At 59.4% G+C, this 15,471-nt stretch overlaps 2 protein-coding genes across 5 annotated transcripts; one reads left to right on the top strand and one right to left on the bottom strand.

Moving 5' to 3' along the window:
• Window positions 1-2: 2 nt before the first annotated feature.
• Window positions 3-2,982, top strand: LOC144221320 (uncharacterized; the record flags this gene model as incomplete). The annotated part of the gene is made up of 1 exon (XM_077751796.1): window positions 3-2,982. A coding segment is annotated over one exon (2,784 nt), but the record flags the coding sequence as incomplete, so codon positions are not given.
• A 978-nt stretch (window positions 2,983-3,960) lies between these two features.
• Window positions 3,961-14,638, bottom strand: TBXA2R (thromboxane A2 receptor). Of its 4 annotated transcripts, none has more exons than XM_077747892.1 (3): window positions 13,931-14,638; window positions 8,806-9,686; window positions 3,961-4,624 (listed from the first exon to the last, which is right to left on the bottom strand). In XM_077747892.1, exons 2-3 carry the CDS (start codon window positions 9,589-9,591, stop codon window positions 4,379-4,381), a joined length of 1,032 nt encoding a protein of 343 aa, XP_077604018.1. In that variant the 5' UTR covers window positions 9,592-9,686; window positions 13,931-14,638; the 3' UTR covers window positions 3,961-4,378. The 4 variants fall into 4 exon arrangements, with proteins under 4 accessions (XP_077604018.1, XP_077603947.1, XP_077604161.1 ...); XM_077747821.1 differs by lacking the exon at window positions 13,931-14,638 and adding an exon at window positions 13,051-13,722; XM_077748035.1 differs by lacking the exons at window positions 3,961-4,624; window positions 13,931-14,638 and adding exons at window positions 6,745-6,897; window positions 13,051-13,722.
• Between the last annotated feature and the right edge of the window lie 833 nt (window positions 14,639-15,471).

The following is a 15,471-nucleotide window of genomic DNA, read 5'->3' as shown; positions in this document are numbered from 1 at the left end:
CGGTTCCCGGAGCCCAGCCCCGATCCAGAGCCCCGGCCAGCTCTGCGTCCGACTTCACCTCGAGAACCCACACCAACTTTAAGACCCATCCCAGCTCTGAGGCCAAGCCCCAGTGTAGACTCCAGGCCAGCTCTGAGGCTGGGCGCATCTCTAGAACCCAATCCACTTCTGAGACCCTACCCAGCTCAAAAACCCAGTCCCCCTCCAGGGCCCAGGCCAGCTCTGAGACCCAGCCCAGCTCCGAGGTCAAGCCTGGATCCAGAACCAAGCTCAGCCCTGAGACCCAGCCTAGCTCCAAAGTCCAGCCCTTTTCTAGAACCCAGGACGGCTCTGAAGCTAAGCCAAGATCTGAAATCAAGTCAAGTTCTGGAGCCCAGATAAGTTTCAAGACACAGCCGAGCCCTGAGATCAGCCCCATTTCTGGAAGCCAGCCCAGATCTATGACCCAGCCCTGCCCTAAAACTCGACCAGACCCTGGAACTGAAGACAAGCCCATGACTCAGCCCAACCTAGACGCCCAATCGAGTCCAGGATCTCCCATTAGTTCCGGAGCCCAGGTCAGACTTAAGAAACAGCCCAGCCACAGCCACACCAGCCCAGGATTGGACGATGGCCCCCAAACCCAACTCTGCTCACGAGCCCAGATGCAAGCTGAGCTGCGGTCCAGACCCGGACCCCAGCCCTACTCTAACACCCAACTGCACTTAAGTCCCCACCCCCATCCTGGGGCCCAGTCCAGTTCCAGTGATGAGTCCAGCTCAGAGACTGAGCCCAGTTCTAGATGCCGACTGAGTGCTACAACCAGGACCATCTCCAGAACTCACAGAAGCTCTGGAACCCCGTCCACCTCTGAGGCAAGGCCTGCGTCCAGAGCTCTGCTCGATGTCGAGCCCCGCTCTCACGGCCGAACGCACACCAGCTCGAGACTACCATCAAACTCTGGGACCCAGACCAACTGCAAAGCCTGGGCAATTTCCGGAGCTCAGTCCAGCTCAGGCACGCCACCCAGCTCTGGAACTCAGCTCAGTTCTGGAACACAGAGTGGGTCTGAGATCCCATCCGGCGCCCAAATGCAGTGTGTTGCCGAGGCCCCCCTAAGTCCCAGAATCCAGCTAAACCCTGGAGTCCTCTCTAGCCCTGGGACCCAGACCACCTCAGCAACAGACTTATTAAACTCCACAAATCTGGCTCGTGCTGAGAGCAGACCTAGCTCCAGAACCCAGACTGGTCCAGGAGCTCAGTCAACCTCTGGGACTCAGCTCATCTCAGAAACCCTGCCAAGTTCTAGATACCAGCTGCAAGCCACAGCCCAAGGCAGCTCTGGTATTGAGCTGAACTTTGAGAAGCAGACTAGCTCTGGAACTCAGCTCATCTCTAGAGCCCAGCCCAGCTCTGGAACCCAGCCCACCTCCAGGATTCAGTTCAGCCCTGAGACCCAGCCCAACCCTGAAGCCCAGAGCAGCTCAAGAACCCAGCCTATTTCTGGAATCCAACCAAGCTCTAGAACCCTGATCAGTTCTGGAACCCAGCTCAGCTCTGAGACCCAGCTCACTTCAGAGAGCCAGCCCAGTGTAAGAATTCAGCCTGGCTCTGGAGCCCAGTCTGGCTCCAGGATACAGTTCAGCCCTGAGACCCAGGCCAACTCTGAAACCCAGAGCAGTTCAAGAATTCAGCCCAGCTCTGGAGCTTACCTTAGTTCTAGAACCCGGCCTATTTCTGGAACCCAACCCAGCTCCAGAACCCAGATCAGTTCTGGAACCCAGCTCAGCTCCAAGACCCAGCCCAGCTCTGGAAGCCACAGCAGTGCAAGAATTCAACCCAGCTCTAGAGCCCAGCTCAGCCCCAGAACTCAGTCTAGCTCTGAGACCTGGCTCAGTGCTGCGATTCAGCTCAGCCCTGAAACCCAGCTCCGCTCTAGAACCAAGCTCAGTCCTAGGATTCAGTTCAACTTTGAGACACAGCCCAGCTCTGGAAGCCAGACCAGTTCAAGAACACAGCCCAGCTCTGGAACTCACTTCAGTTCTAGAACCCAGCCTGCTTCTGGAAACCAACTCAACTCCAGAACCCTAACCAGTTCTGGAACCCAGTTCAGCTCTGAGACCCAGTCTGCCTCAGAGAACCAGCCCAGTGCAAGAATTCAGCCCAGCTCTGGAGCCCAGCTCAGCTCTGGACCCCAGTCCAGACCCAGGATTCAGTTCAGCCCCGAGACCCAGGCCAACTCTGAGACCCAGAGCAGTTCAGGAACTCAGCCCAGCTCTGGAACTTGCCGTAGTTCGAGAACCCAGCCTGTTTCTGGAACCCAATCCAGCTCCAGAATTCAGACCAGCTCAAAGATCCAGCTCAGCTCTAAAAGTGGGCTCCACCCACAGATGCCTGGCCTTGACCTTAGAACCCAGGCTGATCTCACACGCTCAGCCCAACATCAGCTTCCAGGCCTGCACCCCAGAGCCCTGACTCTGGCCCCGAGCACAGTCTCTAGGCCTCAGCCCCAGCCCCATGATGGGGTACATGGAGCCCAGGCCGACATTGGCCTGAGCCAACGCCCACCAACTGCCTTCCTGGCCCCTCAGCCACAGATCCCCTTGGCTGCCCAGAAACCAGCCCTCTTCCCCACGCCTCGGCTAGAGCCCCAGGAGTCCGCCCCACCCACCACATCTGCCACCCCTTGTTCTGCTCCCGGGGAGCCCCTCCTGCGTCCCCAGCCCCCTGAATCCCTGACTCAGGGGCCGGCCCCCTCCCCCATGCTCAAGGAGTCGGAACCCCTCCCCCACCAAGGGGAGCTGTAGTTGGAGGATGACACTTGTGGCCTCCATGGTCCCCCCCATCCCGTCTCCTGCCCCTCCCAGCCTGGGTCCCCTGGAGGCAGCAGGTGACCTCCTTCCCCCAGCAGGTTGCAGGGAGGGGGATGGGTGGTAGGGAGAGTGGAAACGGGGGCTTTAGTTTCACAGGCTTCGAGAGGTGTAAGCAGATCCCAGGGCTGTGGAGTGGAAAGCTGGGGGGGGGGGGCCTGCAGGCAGGAGGCAGAGACACGGGGAGCCGGAGGGTAACTCTGTCCTCATGTACCTCGAGGGCTCATGGGAAATAAAGGCACCTCCCACCCCTGAAGCTGGGCGTGTCATTTTTGGGGTGAGTTTGTGGGAAGGCAGAGGAAGGAGCAGACACGAGAGGTTAGGGGGCTGACATGGCCCCACTGGGTGCAGCTTGAGCACCTACTATGTGCCAAGCCCTTTGCCCAGCGCTAACCAGGCGTGAGCTCTGGTAGCTGCACCCACGGGGTGCTCGGTAAAGGCTCAGCCGTCCGTTCCTTCCGCGGGTGTTTATTGAGCACTTGCTGTGGGCCAAGTGCCCTCTGTTCAAGGCCCTGGCGTCTGAAGCGGTGCTTGACCCGCTTCCGCTCTATGAGGGACTGAGCCCTGTTTGGGATGCCTCAGTCCTGCGTGTCTCCTCTCTTTTCCTTACCTGCAAATGGGTTTAATACCAGAACCCCAGGGACTGTAGGGGGATGACAGGAGGCCTGATCTACAAAGTGCTTAGTAAAGACTCAATAAAGGAGGTGAGGAGGGGCGCCTGGGGGGCTCAGTCCGTTAAGCGTCCGACTTCGGCTGAGGTCATGATCTCACGGTTCGTGGGTTCGAGCCCCGCGTCGGGCTCTGTGCTGACAGCTCAGAGCCTGGAGCTGCTTTGGATTCTGTGTCTCCCTCTCTCTCTGACCCTCCCCTGCTCACGCTGTCTCTCTCTCAAAAATAAAGAAAAAAAAAACATTAAAAAAAAAGGAGGTGAGGAGTCAGAACTGGGCTCCCTCCTCCCACCCCTCCCCTGCACCCCAGCTCTGCCCAGGCTGCCCAGCCTCCTGCCCCCGCCCCTCCCGCGCACCCCAGCTCTGCCCAGGCTGCCGCCCTTCTATGGTTGAAGATTGATGCCATCTGGCCCCAGAGGAAAATAAAGCCGGCTGGTGGGGCTAAGATATATTTCGGCAAGGGGAGGGGGCGTCTTGCCTGTTCATAGTTTCCAAACACAGCCTCTTTGGGTCGAGGCGTCAAAGGGAATCAACTGTACCCCAGTAAGCAGGTCACAGTCAGGGGCCCAAGAGTCCCCCCTTTCCAGAGGATTTCTGGAAGGGGAGGCTTCCAAGTCTGATTTCCTCAGACCCCCCCCCACCCACATGCCCGCCCACCCTTCCTGGGATGGGGAGGGGGAGGGGCAAGGGGCTCAGGGAGGAGTCAGGGAGTCCCCAGGGCTGATGGAGGGCAGGGAGCCCGCAGTCCTGCCGGTCACGTGTCGGTCCCTCCGACGCCCCGGCTCCGTGACCCCCGGGGAGGACAGAGGTTCCGTGAGGGACACGCTGGCTCGGCGCCCTGTCCGCCCGGCGCCCTCGGCCCTACTGCCCCGTGGGCCTCTGGGTGAGCTGGGGCTGCAGGGACAGCGACCTGGGCCGGGCGCTGAGGCGAGGGTGGAGGCGCCGGATCACGGCCCGGCGGAACAGGATGTACACCCAGGGGTCCAGGATCTGGTTCCAGGTGGCCACGCGCAGGTAGATGAGCAGCTGTTGCTCCGTGGCTCGGGACAGCTGTCCCGTCGGGCTCATGGCGGGCGGGCTGCGCAGCACCGTCTGGGCGATGAACACCTGCCGAGCGCGAGGGTCAGAGCGTTAGGGCCCCGCCACCGCCGGCCCCGCCCCTCGCCTGCAGGGGGCGCCCCTGAGACCAAGTGCGGTTCTGTCCCCGCTTTGCTGTGTGGCCTTGGGGGAGCTGCCTGACCCCTCTGGGCTGCAGGTGATGGAGCCAGAAAACAGCATGCTCTCCTGCCTCTGACCTGGGCACAGTTAAAATCGGTGGGAAAGGAGACCTTCGGAAACACTTCATAACTTACACAAAATGTATAATATAAAATTGTACTCTAACATTGCACATTAAATACTTAATTTTTTAAGCTTATTAATTTATTTGGAGAGAGAGAGAGAGCGAGCGAGCCAGGGAGAAGCAGAGAGAGAGAATCCCAAGTAGGCTCCGCTCTGTCAGCACAGAGCCCAAAACGGGGCTCAAAACTCACGAACCAGGAGATCATGACCTGAGTCAAAACCAAGAGTTGAGTGCTTAACGACTGAGCCCCCCAGGCAAGCCTAAATACTTAATTTTTGTATCATATATTTATGTCAAAGTTTATATTTCATATTATTATATTTTTATAATTATATGTTATTTTATGACACAACTTTATACTAAATAATTCTATATTAAATATTTATATTAAATCATTTAAGCATATTTTATTACTATTGACATTTATGTTTAATATTACATAATATATCATATATGCTATTTACAAATATATAATACAATTAATAATTAATGCTGTTAATTATAATATAGTATTTAAAATTATATATTGCAAGTATAATTATATAACTATAATTGATATAATTACATATAAATTATAATTCAATAACAATGTAATAATTATAGTGTACACTATATTTTGTAACTATAATGAAAATGTATATGATGTGAAGCATAATTATAATTCATATTGTGTTAAATTACTACATTAAAATAAACTATTATATTGAAATTATATTATTACTGGGGAGCCCGGCTGGCTCAATCTTAAGAGCATGTGACTCTTGATCTCAGGGTTGTGAATTCGAGCCCCAAGTTGTGTGCAGAGATTAGTTAAAAATAAAATCTTGGGGTACCTGGGGGGCTCAGTCAGTTAAGCCTCCCGCTTCAGGTCATGATGTCACGGTTCCTGAGTTTGAGCCCCGCGTTGGGCTCCGTGCTGTCAGTGAGGACCCTGCCTGGGATTCTCTCTGTCTCCCTCTCTCTCTGGCCCTCCCCTGCTTATACTCTTTGTCTCAAAATAAATAAATAAACTTTCAAAAACAAAATAATAAAATAAAATCTTTTAAAAAATAAAATCTTTAAAAGTTACATTAGGGGCACCTGGGTGGCTCAGTCGGTTAAGCGTCCGACTTTCGCTCAGGTCATGATCTCGCGGTTTGTGGGTTCGAGCCCCGCGTCGGGCTCTGTGCTGACTGCCAGCTCAGAGCCTGGAGCCTGTTTCAGTCTGTGACTCCCTCTCTCTCTGACCCTCCCCTGCTCACGCTGTCTCTCTCTCTCTCAGAAATAAATAAAACATTAAAAAAAAAAGTTAAAAAAAAACTTACATTAATATTGTCTCCTGAGCACCTAGTGTGTTCCGGGCGATGCTGAGGACAGACCGACCAGGTCCCTCGGCCGGCATAGCGTGGGGGTGACGCGGAGCCGCGGCGGAGGAGGTGTGAGGCCCGTGGAGCCCGGAGGGGGCACCCGAGCTGCCCCAGGGGCGGTGCGCGGCCGGCAAGCGGGCCCCCCGGGGCGTCTGCAGGGAGCCGTGGGCCTGTCTTCTGGGGCGCCGGGGACCCGGGGGGCTTTAGAGCGGGCGTTGGCCGCGGGCCGGATCTGCCCTTCCACGTCTTTCTGTCTTACTTTGTTTGCTTTGTTTATTTGTCGGGTTTTGTTGTTTTGTTGAGAACGTGTTTACGTGTGTAAATAGTGGGAGAAAAAACAAAAAGGAGCATATTTGTGGCACGTGACAATGACACGAAATTCGAATCTCGGCGTCCACGGATGGAGTCCTGGGGGCGCAAGCCACGTGCATTCGTGTCCACGTTGCCTTCACGCTCGTCGACAGAGCCGAGGCTGTGACAGAGATCGTGTCTAGAGTATTTACCATGTGGCCCTTTATGGAAAAGTTTGCCCGCAAGGGTGACTTGGGAATTGTTTAATGATGCAGGGATTCTACCCGGGATGCCTCCCCCCTTCGGGCTAGCCAGCGAACTCCTATTCACGCTTCAAAGCCCCAGCTCCGATGACTCAGGGCAGGACGGAGCTCATTCTGGGTGTTCCAAGAGACTGGAGGCTGGAGGGCAGGGAGGAGAACGGAAGGGGGCGTGAGTCTGCTGGAGGCCGAGGCCAAGCCGAAGCCGAAGCCGAAGCGTGTGTTCCTCAGCGGGGGAGGGAAGCAAGGAGCCTGGAGGAACCAGTTCCCGGGGTGGGTCCCAGCCACAGGCGCCTATGGGTTCCCCCAGGACCGCCAGCTACAGGGCTGTGCTCCGGCCGACAGATGTGCCCTGGTCCTGTCGCTCCCACGCCCGACTCGTGGATCTGAGGACATGTGTGTTCTCCAGTATCATCCTTACTACGCACTGGGCGGCACCTGAGTCAGGTCCCGGCCCCCTCTGCCCGCAGTCCTCCAGGGCTTCCCCCTCCCTNAACCACACAGGCCTCCTGGCTGTTCCTCCAACACACTAGGCAGGGTCATGCCTCAGGGCCTTTGCATGGGCTGTGCCCTCTGCCTGGAATGCTTTTGCCCTCAGATCTCCACACAGTTTACACCTCCACCATCTTTGCTCAAATGTCACCTCCACCAAGAGGTCCCTGATCCGGATCTGCCCTCCAGCCTGCAATCTCTTGGGACAGACACCCAGAACGGGCCCTGCCCTGCTCTGAACCCTTGAGCCGGGCTCTGAAGCATGGGTAGGAGTTTAACTGCTAGATAAAAACCAGGAAGCGTCAGAGGTAGAATCTCCGTGAATCATTAAATGACTCCTGAGTCCCCTTTGGTGACAAACTTTTTTTTTCTTTTTTTCTTTCTGTGACAGACTTTTTCTTAAAGGGCCGTACAGTAAGTATCTGAAACGCGGTCTCTGTCACAGCTAAGCCCTCCCGCGTGAAAGCTACATGAACCGAACGGGTGCGGCCGTGTTCCAGCAGGGCTTTATTTCTGGATGCGGAAGTGTGGACGCCGTGGCATTTGCGCGCGTCACAAAATTTGCGTCTTCGTACCTTTTCTCTAACCATTCACATATGTGAGACATTCTCAGCAAAACAAAACAAACACCAACGCAAAAGAACAAATTCGCAATCTTTCCGTTTGCAGATTTTTGGGTTTTTATTTTTTTAAGATTTTTAAGTAATTTCTACACCCAACGTGGGGCTCGAACTCACAATCCTGAGATCAGAAATTGCGCACTCGCCGACGTGGGGGGAGCAGTCTAAGTTTACGGCCTGCCTGCCCCGCTGGCGAGAGCTCCCAGAAGCAAAGGATCCCTGCTGGGTCCTCCGTGCCTCGAGCAGAGCCTGGGACACAGCAGTCACTCCGGACATGTTTGTTGAAAGAACAAATGAGTGAGTGAGTCCACTGCACCTGACACCGAGGCTGGAGGAGGGGAGCCGGGGGCCACAGTCACGGCAAGTCCCTGTGGGACACGGGTGGGAAACTGAGGCTCTGACTTTAGATGCCAGACTTGTCCCGATAGAACAGAAATGGAAAGATAGCCACCCCAAACGGCACATTCACACCAATCAGTGGCAGGACTTGAGCCAACCTTCCCTGACTCGGAAAATCGGGGTAGGCCTGGGTTTCAGCCCAGAACTAGGCACAAAGTAGACTCAGGAAATGTTTGATGATTCAGTGAGACCACCTAGAAGGTCTTCATTGGTTTTGTTTAGTAAGCAAACTCCTATGCATCCTTCAAAACCCCAGCTCCCATGCCCCTCCTCTGGGAGGCCTTCTCTGATACCCCAGATAGAATCTCGGAGCCCCTCCCTGGGCATCCCAGTCCTGCCCCTGGTTTGGGGTTATCTGCGCCTTGCTCGTGAGCTTCTCGAGGCAGGACACCTGAACCCTGGGGTCTGTGACCACATCTTCTTGGGTGGGTGAGAACCTGGAGATTTAAATCCTTGTGGATGAACTGCAGCCCAGGCACCGGGAGCGGCAGGGACCCCGAGCAGACCCCTCCCCGACCCCAGCCCGACGGCCACTCACCAGCAGCGGCATCCAGCAGATACTGGCCACCACCATGATGCCCGTGAGCTGAGCCATCATCTCGACCTCGCAGTCCCGTGGGCGCTGCTGGGCGGCCTCCTGCCCGTGGTAGACGTGGCACAGAGTGGCCACGCTGACGGTGTTGAGCAGGAAGGACAGTCCCACCGAGAAGCTGCCAAGGAGCGAGAACAGCAGGCCAAAGGCCACGTCCCCCGGCTGGGCGCCGAGCGTGAGGAAGCACCAGGAGCCGGGGTACTGCACCGTGTAGCGGCCCACGCCGAGCAGGGGCAGCAGCCCCAGCGCCAGCGCCGAGCCCCACACCAGCCCCACCGTGGCCCAGGCGCGGCGCTGGGAGGCGGCTGCGGGCCGCGAGAAGGGCCGGGTGATGCCCAGGTAGCGCTCCGAGGCCATGGCGGTGCCCAGCCACAGCGGGCAGAGGCCGAAGAAGACCATGATGACGCCCATGAACTGGCAGAGGCGGCAGCCGGGGTCCACGGCGCGCCAGTCGAAGAGGATAGCGTGCTGGGACACCACGATCACGCCGGTGACCAGCAGCCCCATGAAGTCGGTGAGGACCAGGCCGCACAGGAAGGTGAGGAAGGAGGAGCGGGCGTGCGAGCCCCCCTGCCGCGCCCCTGCCAGCACGCTCAGGGCCAGCAGGTTGGACGCCAGGCCCACCAAGCAGAAGGAGGCGGCGAACCAGGGCGAGGCGATCAGCCGCCGCTCCTCCAGGGTGATGTTGGTCGGCCGGAAACAGGGCCCCGGAGAGCTGCCATTGGGCCACATGGCGCCAGAGTGGAGCGGAGAGGGTCACCACCCCATGGGGCCGAGGCTGCAGTGGGGACAGCTGGTGGGGACAGCCGGCGCGGGCTCAGGCACACCTGGGGGAGCAGACAGAAGATTTGCTGGTGAGTCACTCTGCACTTAAATCTGAGTGGGCCTGGCGAACTCCTACACAAGCTGCAATGCCCCAGCTCAAATGTCCCTTTTTTTTTTTTTAATTTATTTTGAGACAGAGAGAGAGAGAGAGAGGGAGAATCCCAAGCAGGCTCCGCTCTGTCAGCCCAGAGCCTGACACGGGGCCTGAAACCACCCACAGATGGTGAGATAATGACCTGAGCCTAAATCAAGAGTTGGACACTCAGCCGACTGAGCCACCACAGCGCCCCAGCTAACCCCTCTTTGAAGAAACCTTCCCTGATTTCCCTCACTCTGGTACTGTTACTACTAGTGGTAGTGCTGCTCTCCCTCCCCCTCCTCCCCCTCCCTCCTTCTCCCTCCTCCCTCTCCCTCCTCCCTCCAACTCTCCTGCCCCAATCGCCGTGACCCTCAAGGGCGAGGACCAGGCCTATCTCCTCTGTGGCCCCCGGAGACTAGTTAGGATTTTCTGGGTCTCGGAAGAGAACCAAGGGGCCCTGGGTTTGAACGGCCGCCCCGGGCACCCCCGGCGGGTGATTTCTTCTGCCCGGGCCCCACCGCCCCCTGCTCGCCACCCGTCCGAGCCCGTAGAACCAGGATGGACTTCAGCCGCGGGGAGGCTGGACGCGCCCAAGGTGAGGACGGCGGCCGGAGCTGCNGACGCGTGCACAGTGGGGGCCTCACACCTTCCGCGCTGGGGTGACGCTTCCTCACACGTGTTGCAGTCGTGCGGATTCCCGCCCCCCGCCCCCCGTTTTCATGGCATTGTTTTTATAATTAGAAATAAGCCCAGAAATCCAGCTGCATTCTGGGAACAGAAACACAGCTCCAAGGGGTGACAGACTCCCTAGGGACGGGCTATAAATGGCAGTGAGAGGACCTGGCACTCGCTGTGGGGCCAGGGGACGACACTGGAGACCTCTGGGCCTGACTTCCGCGAGTGTGGACGAACAAGTACACCAGATGTGGGGACGTCAAGTAGTCAAGTAGAAATGAAAGGATTGTTCAAAAAACGGCTCCCACTTCCCCAAAAGACGGGAAGTCTCCCTGTATGGGCAGCGGGGGTCCCCGGGGCGGGGCGGGGGGAGAGCAGGTGAAGGCGGGCAGACGAGAGAAGCCCAGAGATGCCAGGCAGGGAAAGCTCATAATGGTCCTACCATGATACCCATTTTGTAGAGGGGGCAAATGGAGGCACAGACATTAAATCTCCCATCTGAGGTCCCACAGCCTGGCCTGAGTTGATCTGAAGTGTAAATCCAGGCCTTGTTACATATAAATGATTCAAGGGCTTGTCAATCAGATGGGGGGTGTGCGATGGAGGTTTTCTTTAAGGGATAAAATTTTCTTTTTTTTTTTTAATTTTTAAATGTTTCATTTATTTTTGAGAGAAACAGGGTGCAAGCGGGGGAGGGGCAGAGAGAGGGAGACACAGAATCGGAAGCAGCTCCAGGCTCCGAGCTGTCAGCACAGAGCCCGACGCTGCGCTCAAACCAAAGAACCACGAGATCTTGACCTGAGCCAAAGTCGGACACTCAACCGACTGAGCCCCCAGGCGCCTCAAGAGAAAGAATTTTCTAAACCTCCGGTCAGAGCAGCCTAGAATCCGGGCTTTGCTGCGTACTCTCTCACTAACCCTGGTTTTGTGACCCTTCCTGTAATGGGGCTGATGATGGGAATGAGTGAGTCTGCGAACAGGGCTCAGGGCCCTGTGGGTGTCCCCAGGGTGGTGGCCGGCCCGCGCTCCCCATCTTAATCGCCGTGCTGGCCCGGCCCCTCTGCTCAGCGACTCCTTATCGAGCCTCATAAATTACCCAGCTCCTGACAACCTCACGCAGCTTCCCTCCCGGGCCGAGCGCCAAGGCCCCCACCTTGGCCGTGGGGTGGGGCCTCCACTGGGAAAACTGAGGCCCGGGGAGAAGTGGGTCCAGCAGCACGACGGGGAGGGGGGGCTGGGGGGGGTCCTTTCCACGGTGACCCGCAACCTTCCCCTCCATGGCAGGGCAGGGGTGTGCGCTCTGCTCTCACAGATTTAGCCTGCCTTTGGATTCCCCTTGGGACGGGGCACTCTCTCCCTCCAGAGCTGGTATGCACTGTTTCTGGACATTCCTGGGACTTGCGCTGTGCCTGCGGCCACTGACCTAACCCCAGCCCAGAGCGGACACTGGCTGGGGACTCCTCCTGGGTCCACAGCCCCAGCCCTGCGCGGGAGCTCAGGCACGGCTGATCCAGCTGCTGATTCACCCCGAGACCGCCTCACGCCTGCCATGGCTGGGACCAGACCTGTGACCTGGAGCACTTGGCTCCCGGGGGGGGTGGGGCGGGGGGGGGCTGGAAACTGGCGCGACTCCCTCTGGCCACAGCCTCCGGTTTCCAGTCCCCTCGGGGACACGTGCAGGTGATAGCTGCTTTCTCGAGTTCCCCAGGCAGCCACGCCAGCCCAGCAGGGGCACCTGGCAAAGCCTCTCGTCCCCCCCCAGACTGGATGGGAGGGGATGGAAGGGCCCTCGCTCTGCAGGGACCTGTCCTCACCAGGGTGCGAGGCCCAGAATCAGCACTGTGTGGCCCGTGGGAGAATCCATCTTCCTCTCTGTGCCTCGTGGGAGGCATGAGCCTAGATTTGCTAGACTAGACAGATTCAGGATTCCATGGCCCAAGAGACGAGAGGTCTGGGCCCTGAAGGACCAGGGCTCTGGAATTCTAACAAGCTCCTGGCTCCAGAACCCACAAGGCCTCGAGTCTAGAATGCCAAGGGGCTGAGATTCTAGAACTTTTAAAAATGTTTTTTAATTTATTTCTGAGAGAGAGAGAGATAGACAGTGTGAGCAGGGGAGGGTCATAGAGAGAAGGAGACACAGAATCTGAAGCAGGCTCCAGGCTCTGAGCTGTCAGCACAGGGCCCGACATGGGGCTCGAACCTATGAACTGTGAGATCATGACCTGAGCCGAAGTCAGTTGCTTGACCAACTGAGCCACCCAGGCACCCCAAGGTTCTAGAACTTTGATGGGCATGTGGCTGGGTCCTGGATTCCAGAACCTCCGTCTCAGCTCCTGGCTCCTCCCTGGAGGACGGATGCTCAGCTGTGGTCAGCCCACCCGGGTGAGGCCCCCCGAGCCAGGGGCGCCAGCCCTCCCACGCCCAGCCCCCCACGGAATGCAGTCTCCGTTCGCAAGTCCGAGCCCCTCCTCTGCCTGCGGGTGGCTCTCCTCTCCGAAGAGCCAGCCATCTCTCAACACGACCCTCTCCCGCTCGACACCTCACACCCTGGCTCGAGAGGCCGCCTGGCCCCACGCCCAGGCGCTCCCGGGCTCCGCGGGGGCGACGCTGACCTCTGACGGGCTCGCTGGAGTCCCGCGCTGGCGGTCTGCAGTGCCTCAGTGTCCCCCTCTGTGAAACCGGGACATGAGTCTCCTGCTGGCGTTCTGGCTGATTTCCGGGCCTGACCTGCTCCCCTCCGGCCTCCGCCTCAGCTGTGCCCCCGCCCGCTGAGCCTTCCGTGCTCCTGGGGCGGCCCCAGCACGTTTGCTAAGGGCTCTGAGCGCCGTCCAGGTGACCAACAACGTCACCCTTTGCTGCCACACTGCAGGGACGAGTGTCACGCCGGGCCTGATGCAGACTCGCAGCCCCCGGGGGGGACCCCTCCGCAGACACAGGCACTGCACACACACGTCGGTCCCCAGGCCTCCCCCGCCTCCCCTCACCATACCATGAGGCTTAATTTCCGGGAACTTTTCCTGTTTGTGACACCAACCCGGCCCCCACCCCAAAGGGTGTGAAGTGGGGCCTCCACAGTCAGCCCCTCTAGGTCTGAGCCCAGCTTCTGCCCTGACTGCTCCCCAGGAGCTTCAGTTTCTGTCTGTGTACAGTGGGTGCCCTCCAGGGACGTGTGGGGAGAGGCCTGGGGGCCTTGGCCGTGGCTGAGGATGGGCACTGAGTTACAGCGACCCTACCAACGTGCGGTGAGACAGACCACGGCCTGAGCACACACATGGCACAGACACTGCTCGCCGCCTCGCCCAGCGCCTTGCACGACCCCCCTCACTCCCCCCCCCACCCCGGCGGCACCGAAGGACCCTGAGCGCCCGCAGGCTCCCAGGGAAACACACATGCACACCCTGGGCCACAGCGGGCCAGACGGCAGGGACGCGAGGCACCCTCCGTCACAGACCTGGCCCCAGCAACGCCCCAGGACACCCAGCACCTGGCGGCNTGGACACGATGCTGATCGGTGGCACGCGCTGGGGTCGCCCCTGTCGCACAGCCCCGAGGGCGGACGTGAGGGTGAAGGGCTCAGGCCGGGGAGGGCGGAGCGGGGAGCAGGGGGCCGGGGCGCCCGGGGCAACCGAGTCAAGGCCGGGCGCGGGATGCACCGAGGACTCCGACGCGGGCCCGCCTCCGCAGGGCACGGCTGGAGGACGCGGCGGCTCAGGACGCCGGGGTGCGCGAGGACCTCAGGGCTGCAGGAGGGGCGACGAGTCCTCCCCGCCTGGGAGCGGGGTCCGCGGGGGCTAAAAATAGCCCAGGACGGGGGCTCCGCGCCGCAGCCCGCGCCCTGCCGGTCCCTGTGTGTGTCTCCTGCTTCTCTTCCCGGCCCCTCCCCCTGGCGCTGGCCACGCCCCTCCGGCCTGGGCTGGCCGATGGGGGTCAGTGGGCGCCCCCCAGCCGGCCGGGGACCCTGCTCGGCCCCCTGGGCGCAGGCACAGGGATGCGGTGGCCGGGGCCCTCTCGGGAGACTGTAGCCTGGGCCCGCCCCTAGCCAGGCCCCTCTGCGCTCCTGCCGCCAATCCTCACATTATTCACCATCTGGGCAGCACCCAAGATCGGGAGGGGCCGCCCCCTACCCCAGGCCGAATCAGGCCCCGAGGGGCCCAGAGCTCTAAGTTCGTGAACCTGGTGGGGCTGGGTGGGCCTGGCACACAGTAGGTANGAGACAGGCTTTCCTGGAGCAGGTCGGTGGGCCGGGTGGGTCCTCACATTCCAGGGGAGGGGCCCGTGAGGACCAGGCCAGGAGGTGGCAGTGAAGCCAGAGCAGGGCCAGCCCCTAGAGAGCCGGGGGTCTGCGCCCCCGCCGCCCACCCGCGTCAGGTGGGAGAAGGGGGCAGGGCCAGCCCCCGTGGGAGATGGAGGGGGAGGCCAGGAACAGCAAGCAGAGCTTGGCAGGGGGCTCCCAGGCAGGGTCCGCTTCCTTGAAGACCCCCGGACCCAGGGCTCTGGGCCAGGGTCTCCGCAGCCACAAAGGCAGAGGGTGACCAGGCTCGAGGTACACTGTGCTAGTCAGTCTTTGGAGGGGCAGGGCGCCCGCGGGCCGGGGGGTGGGCCTCGGGGCTGCGTGGAGGGGTCACCCTCGCTGGGCCCGCGTCAGGGCCCGGAGTGGGCCAGGACCGGCTGGTTTGGCCTTGACCCTGCCCCACCCAGAGCTTGGGTGTCTGGGAGCGAGGCCTGAGGTTGGGCTTGAGTGAGGACAATGGCTCTGCTGCTCTCCCACCATCCTTCCGGCCTCCAAGCCTTCACTCACACCCAGCAACCTTCCAGAAGGCCCCTCCCCTGCCCTATCCTATGGTCCGAGGCCGAGGCGGGAGGCAGTTAGCCCATTAACTCTAACTAATCCTCCTTGGTAGCAGGTCCCTGCCTGCTCTCCGACCTTCCCTCCGACCCTGCTCAAGTGCAATGCTGAGTCCCAGCCCATATGGCAGGACAACTTTGAGTCAGACCTGCCCTCAAGAATGCCCCCCCCCCACCCCCAGCCCCCC

This window comes from Crocuta crocuta, unplaced genomic scaffold (assembly GCF_008692635.1).
Source record: "Crocuta crocuta isolate KB4526 unplaced genomic scaffold, BGI_CrCroc_1.0 scaffold110, whole genome shotgun sequence".
Taxonomy (NCBI): Eukaryota; Metazoa; Chordata; class Mammalia; order Carnivora; family Hyaenidae; genus Crocuta; species Crocuta crocuta.
Note: the sequence above shows the minus strand (reverse complement) of the source record. Positions and strands in the feature narration are given on the sequence as shown.

Coding starts and splice junctions, on each gene's coding strand:
- TBXA2R (XM_077747892.1), bottom strand. CDS start 9,591: ATGTGGCCCAATGGCAGCTCTCCGGGGCCCTGTTTCCGGCCGACCAAC. Junction 4,625..8,805: donor TCTGCTGGATGCCGCTGCTG/GTGAGTGGCCGT, acceptor CGCGCTCGGCAG/GTGTTCATCGCCCAGACGGT.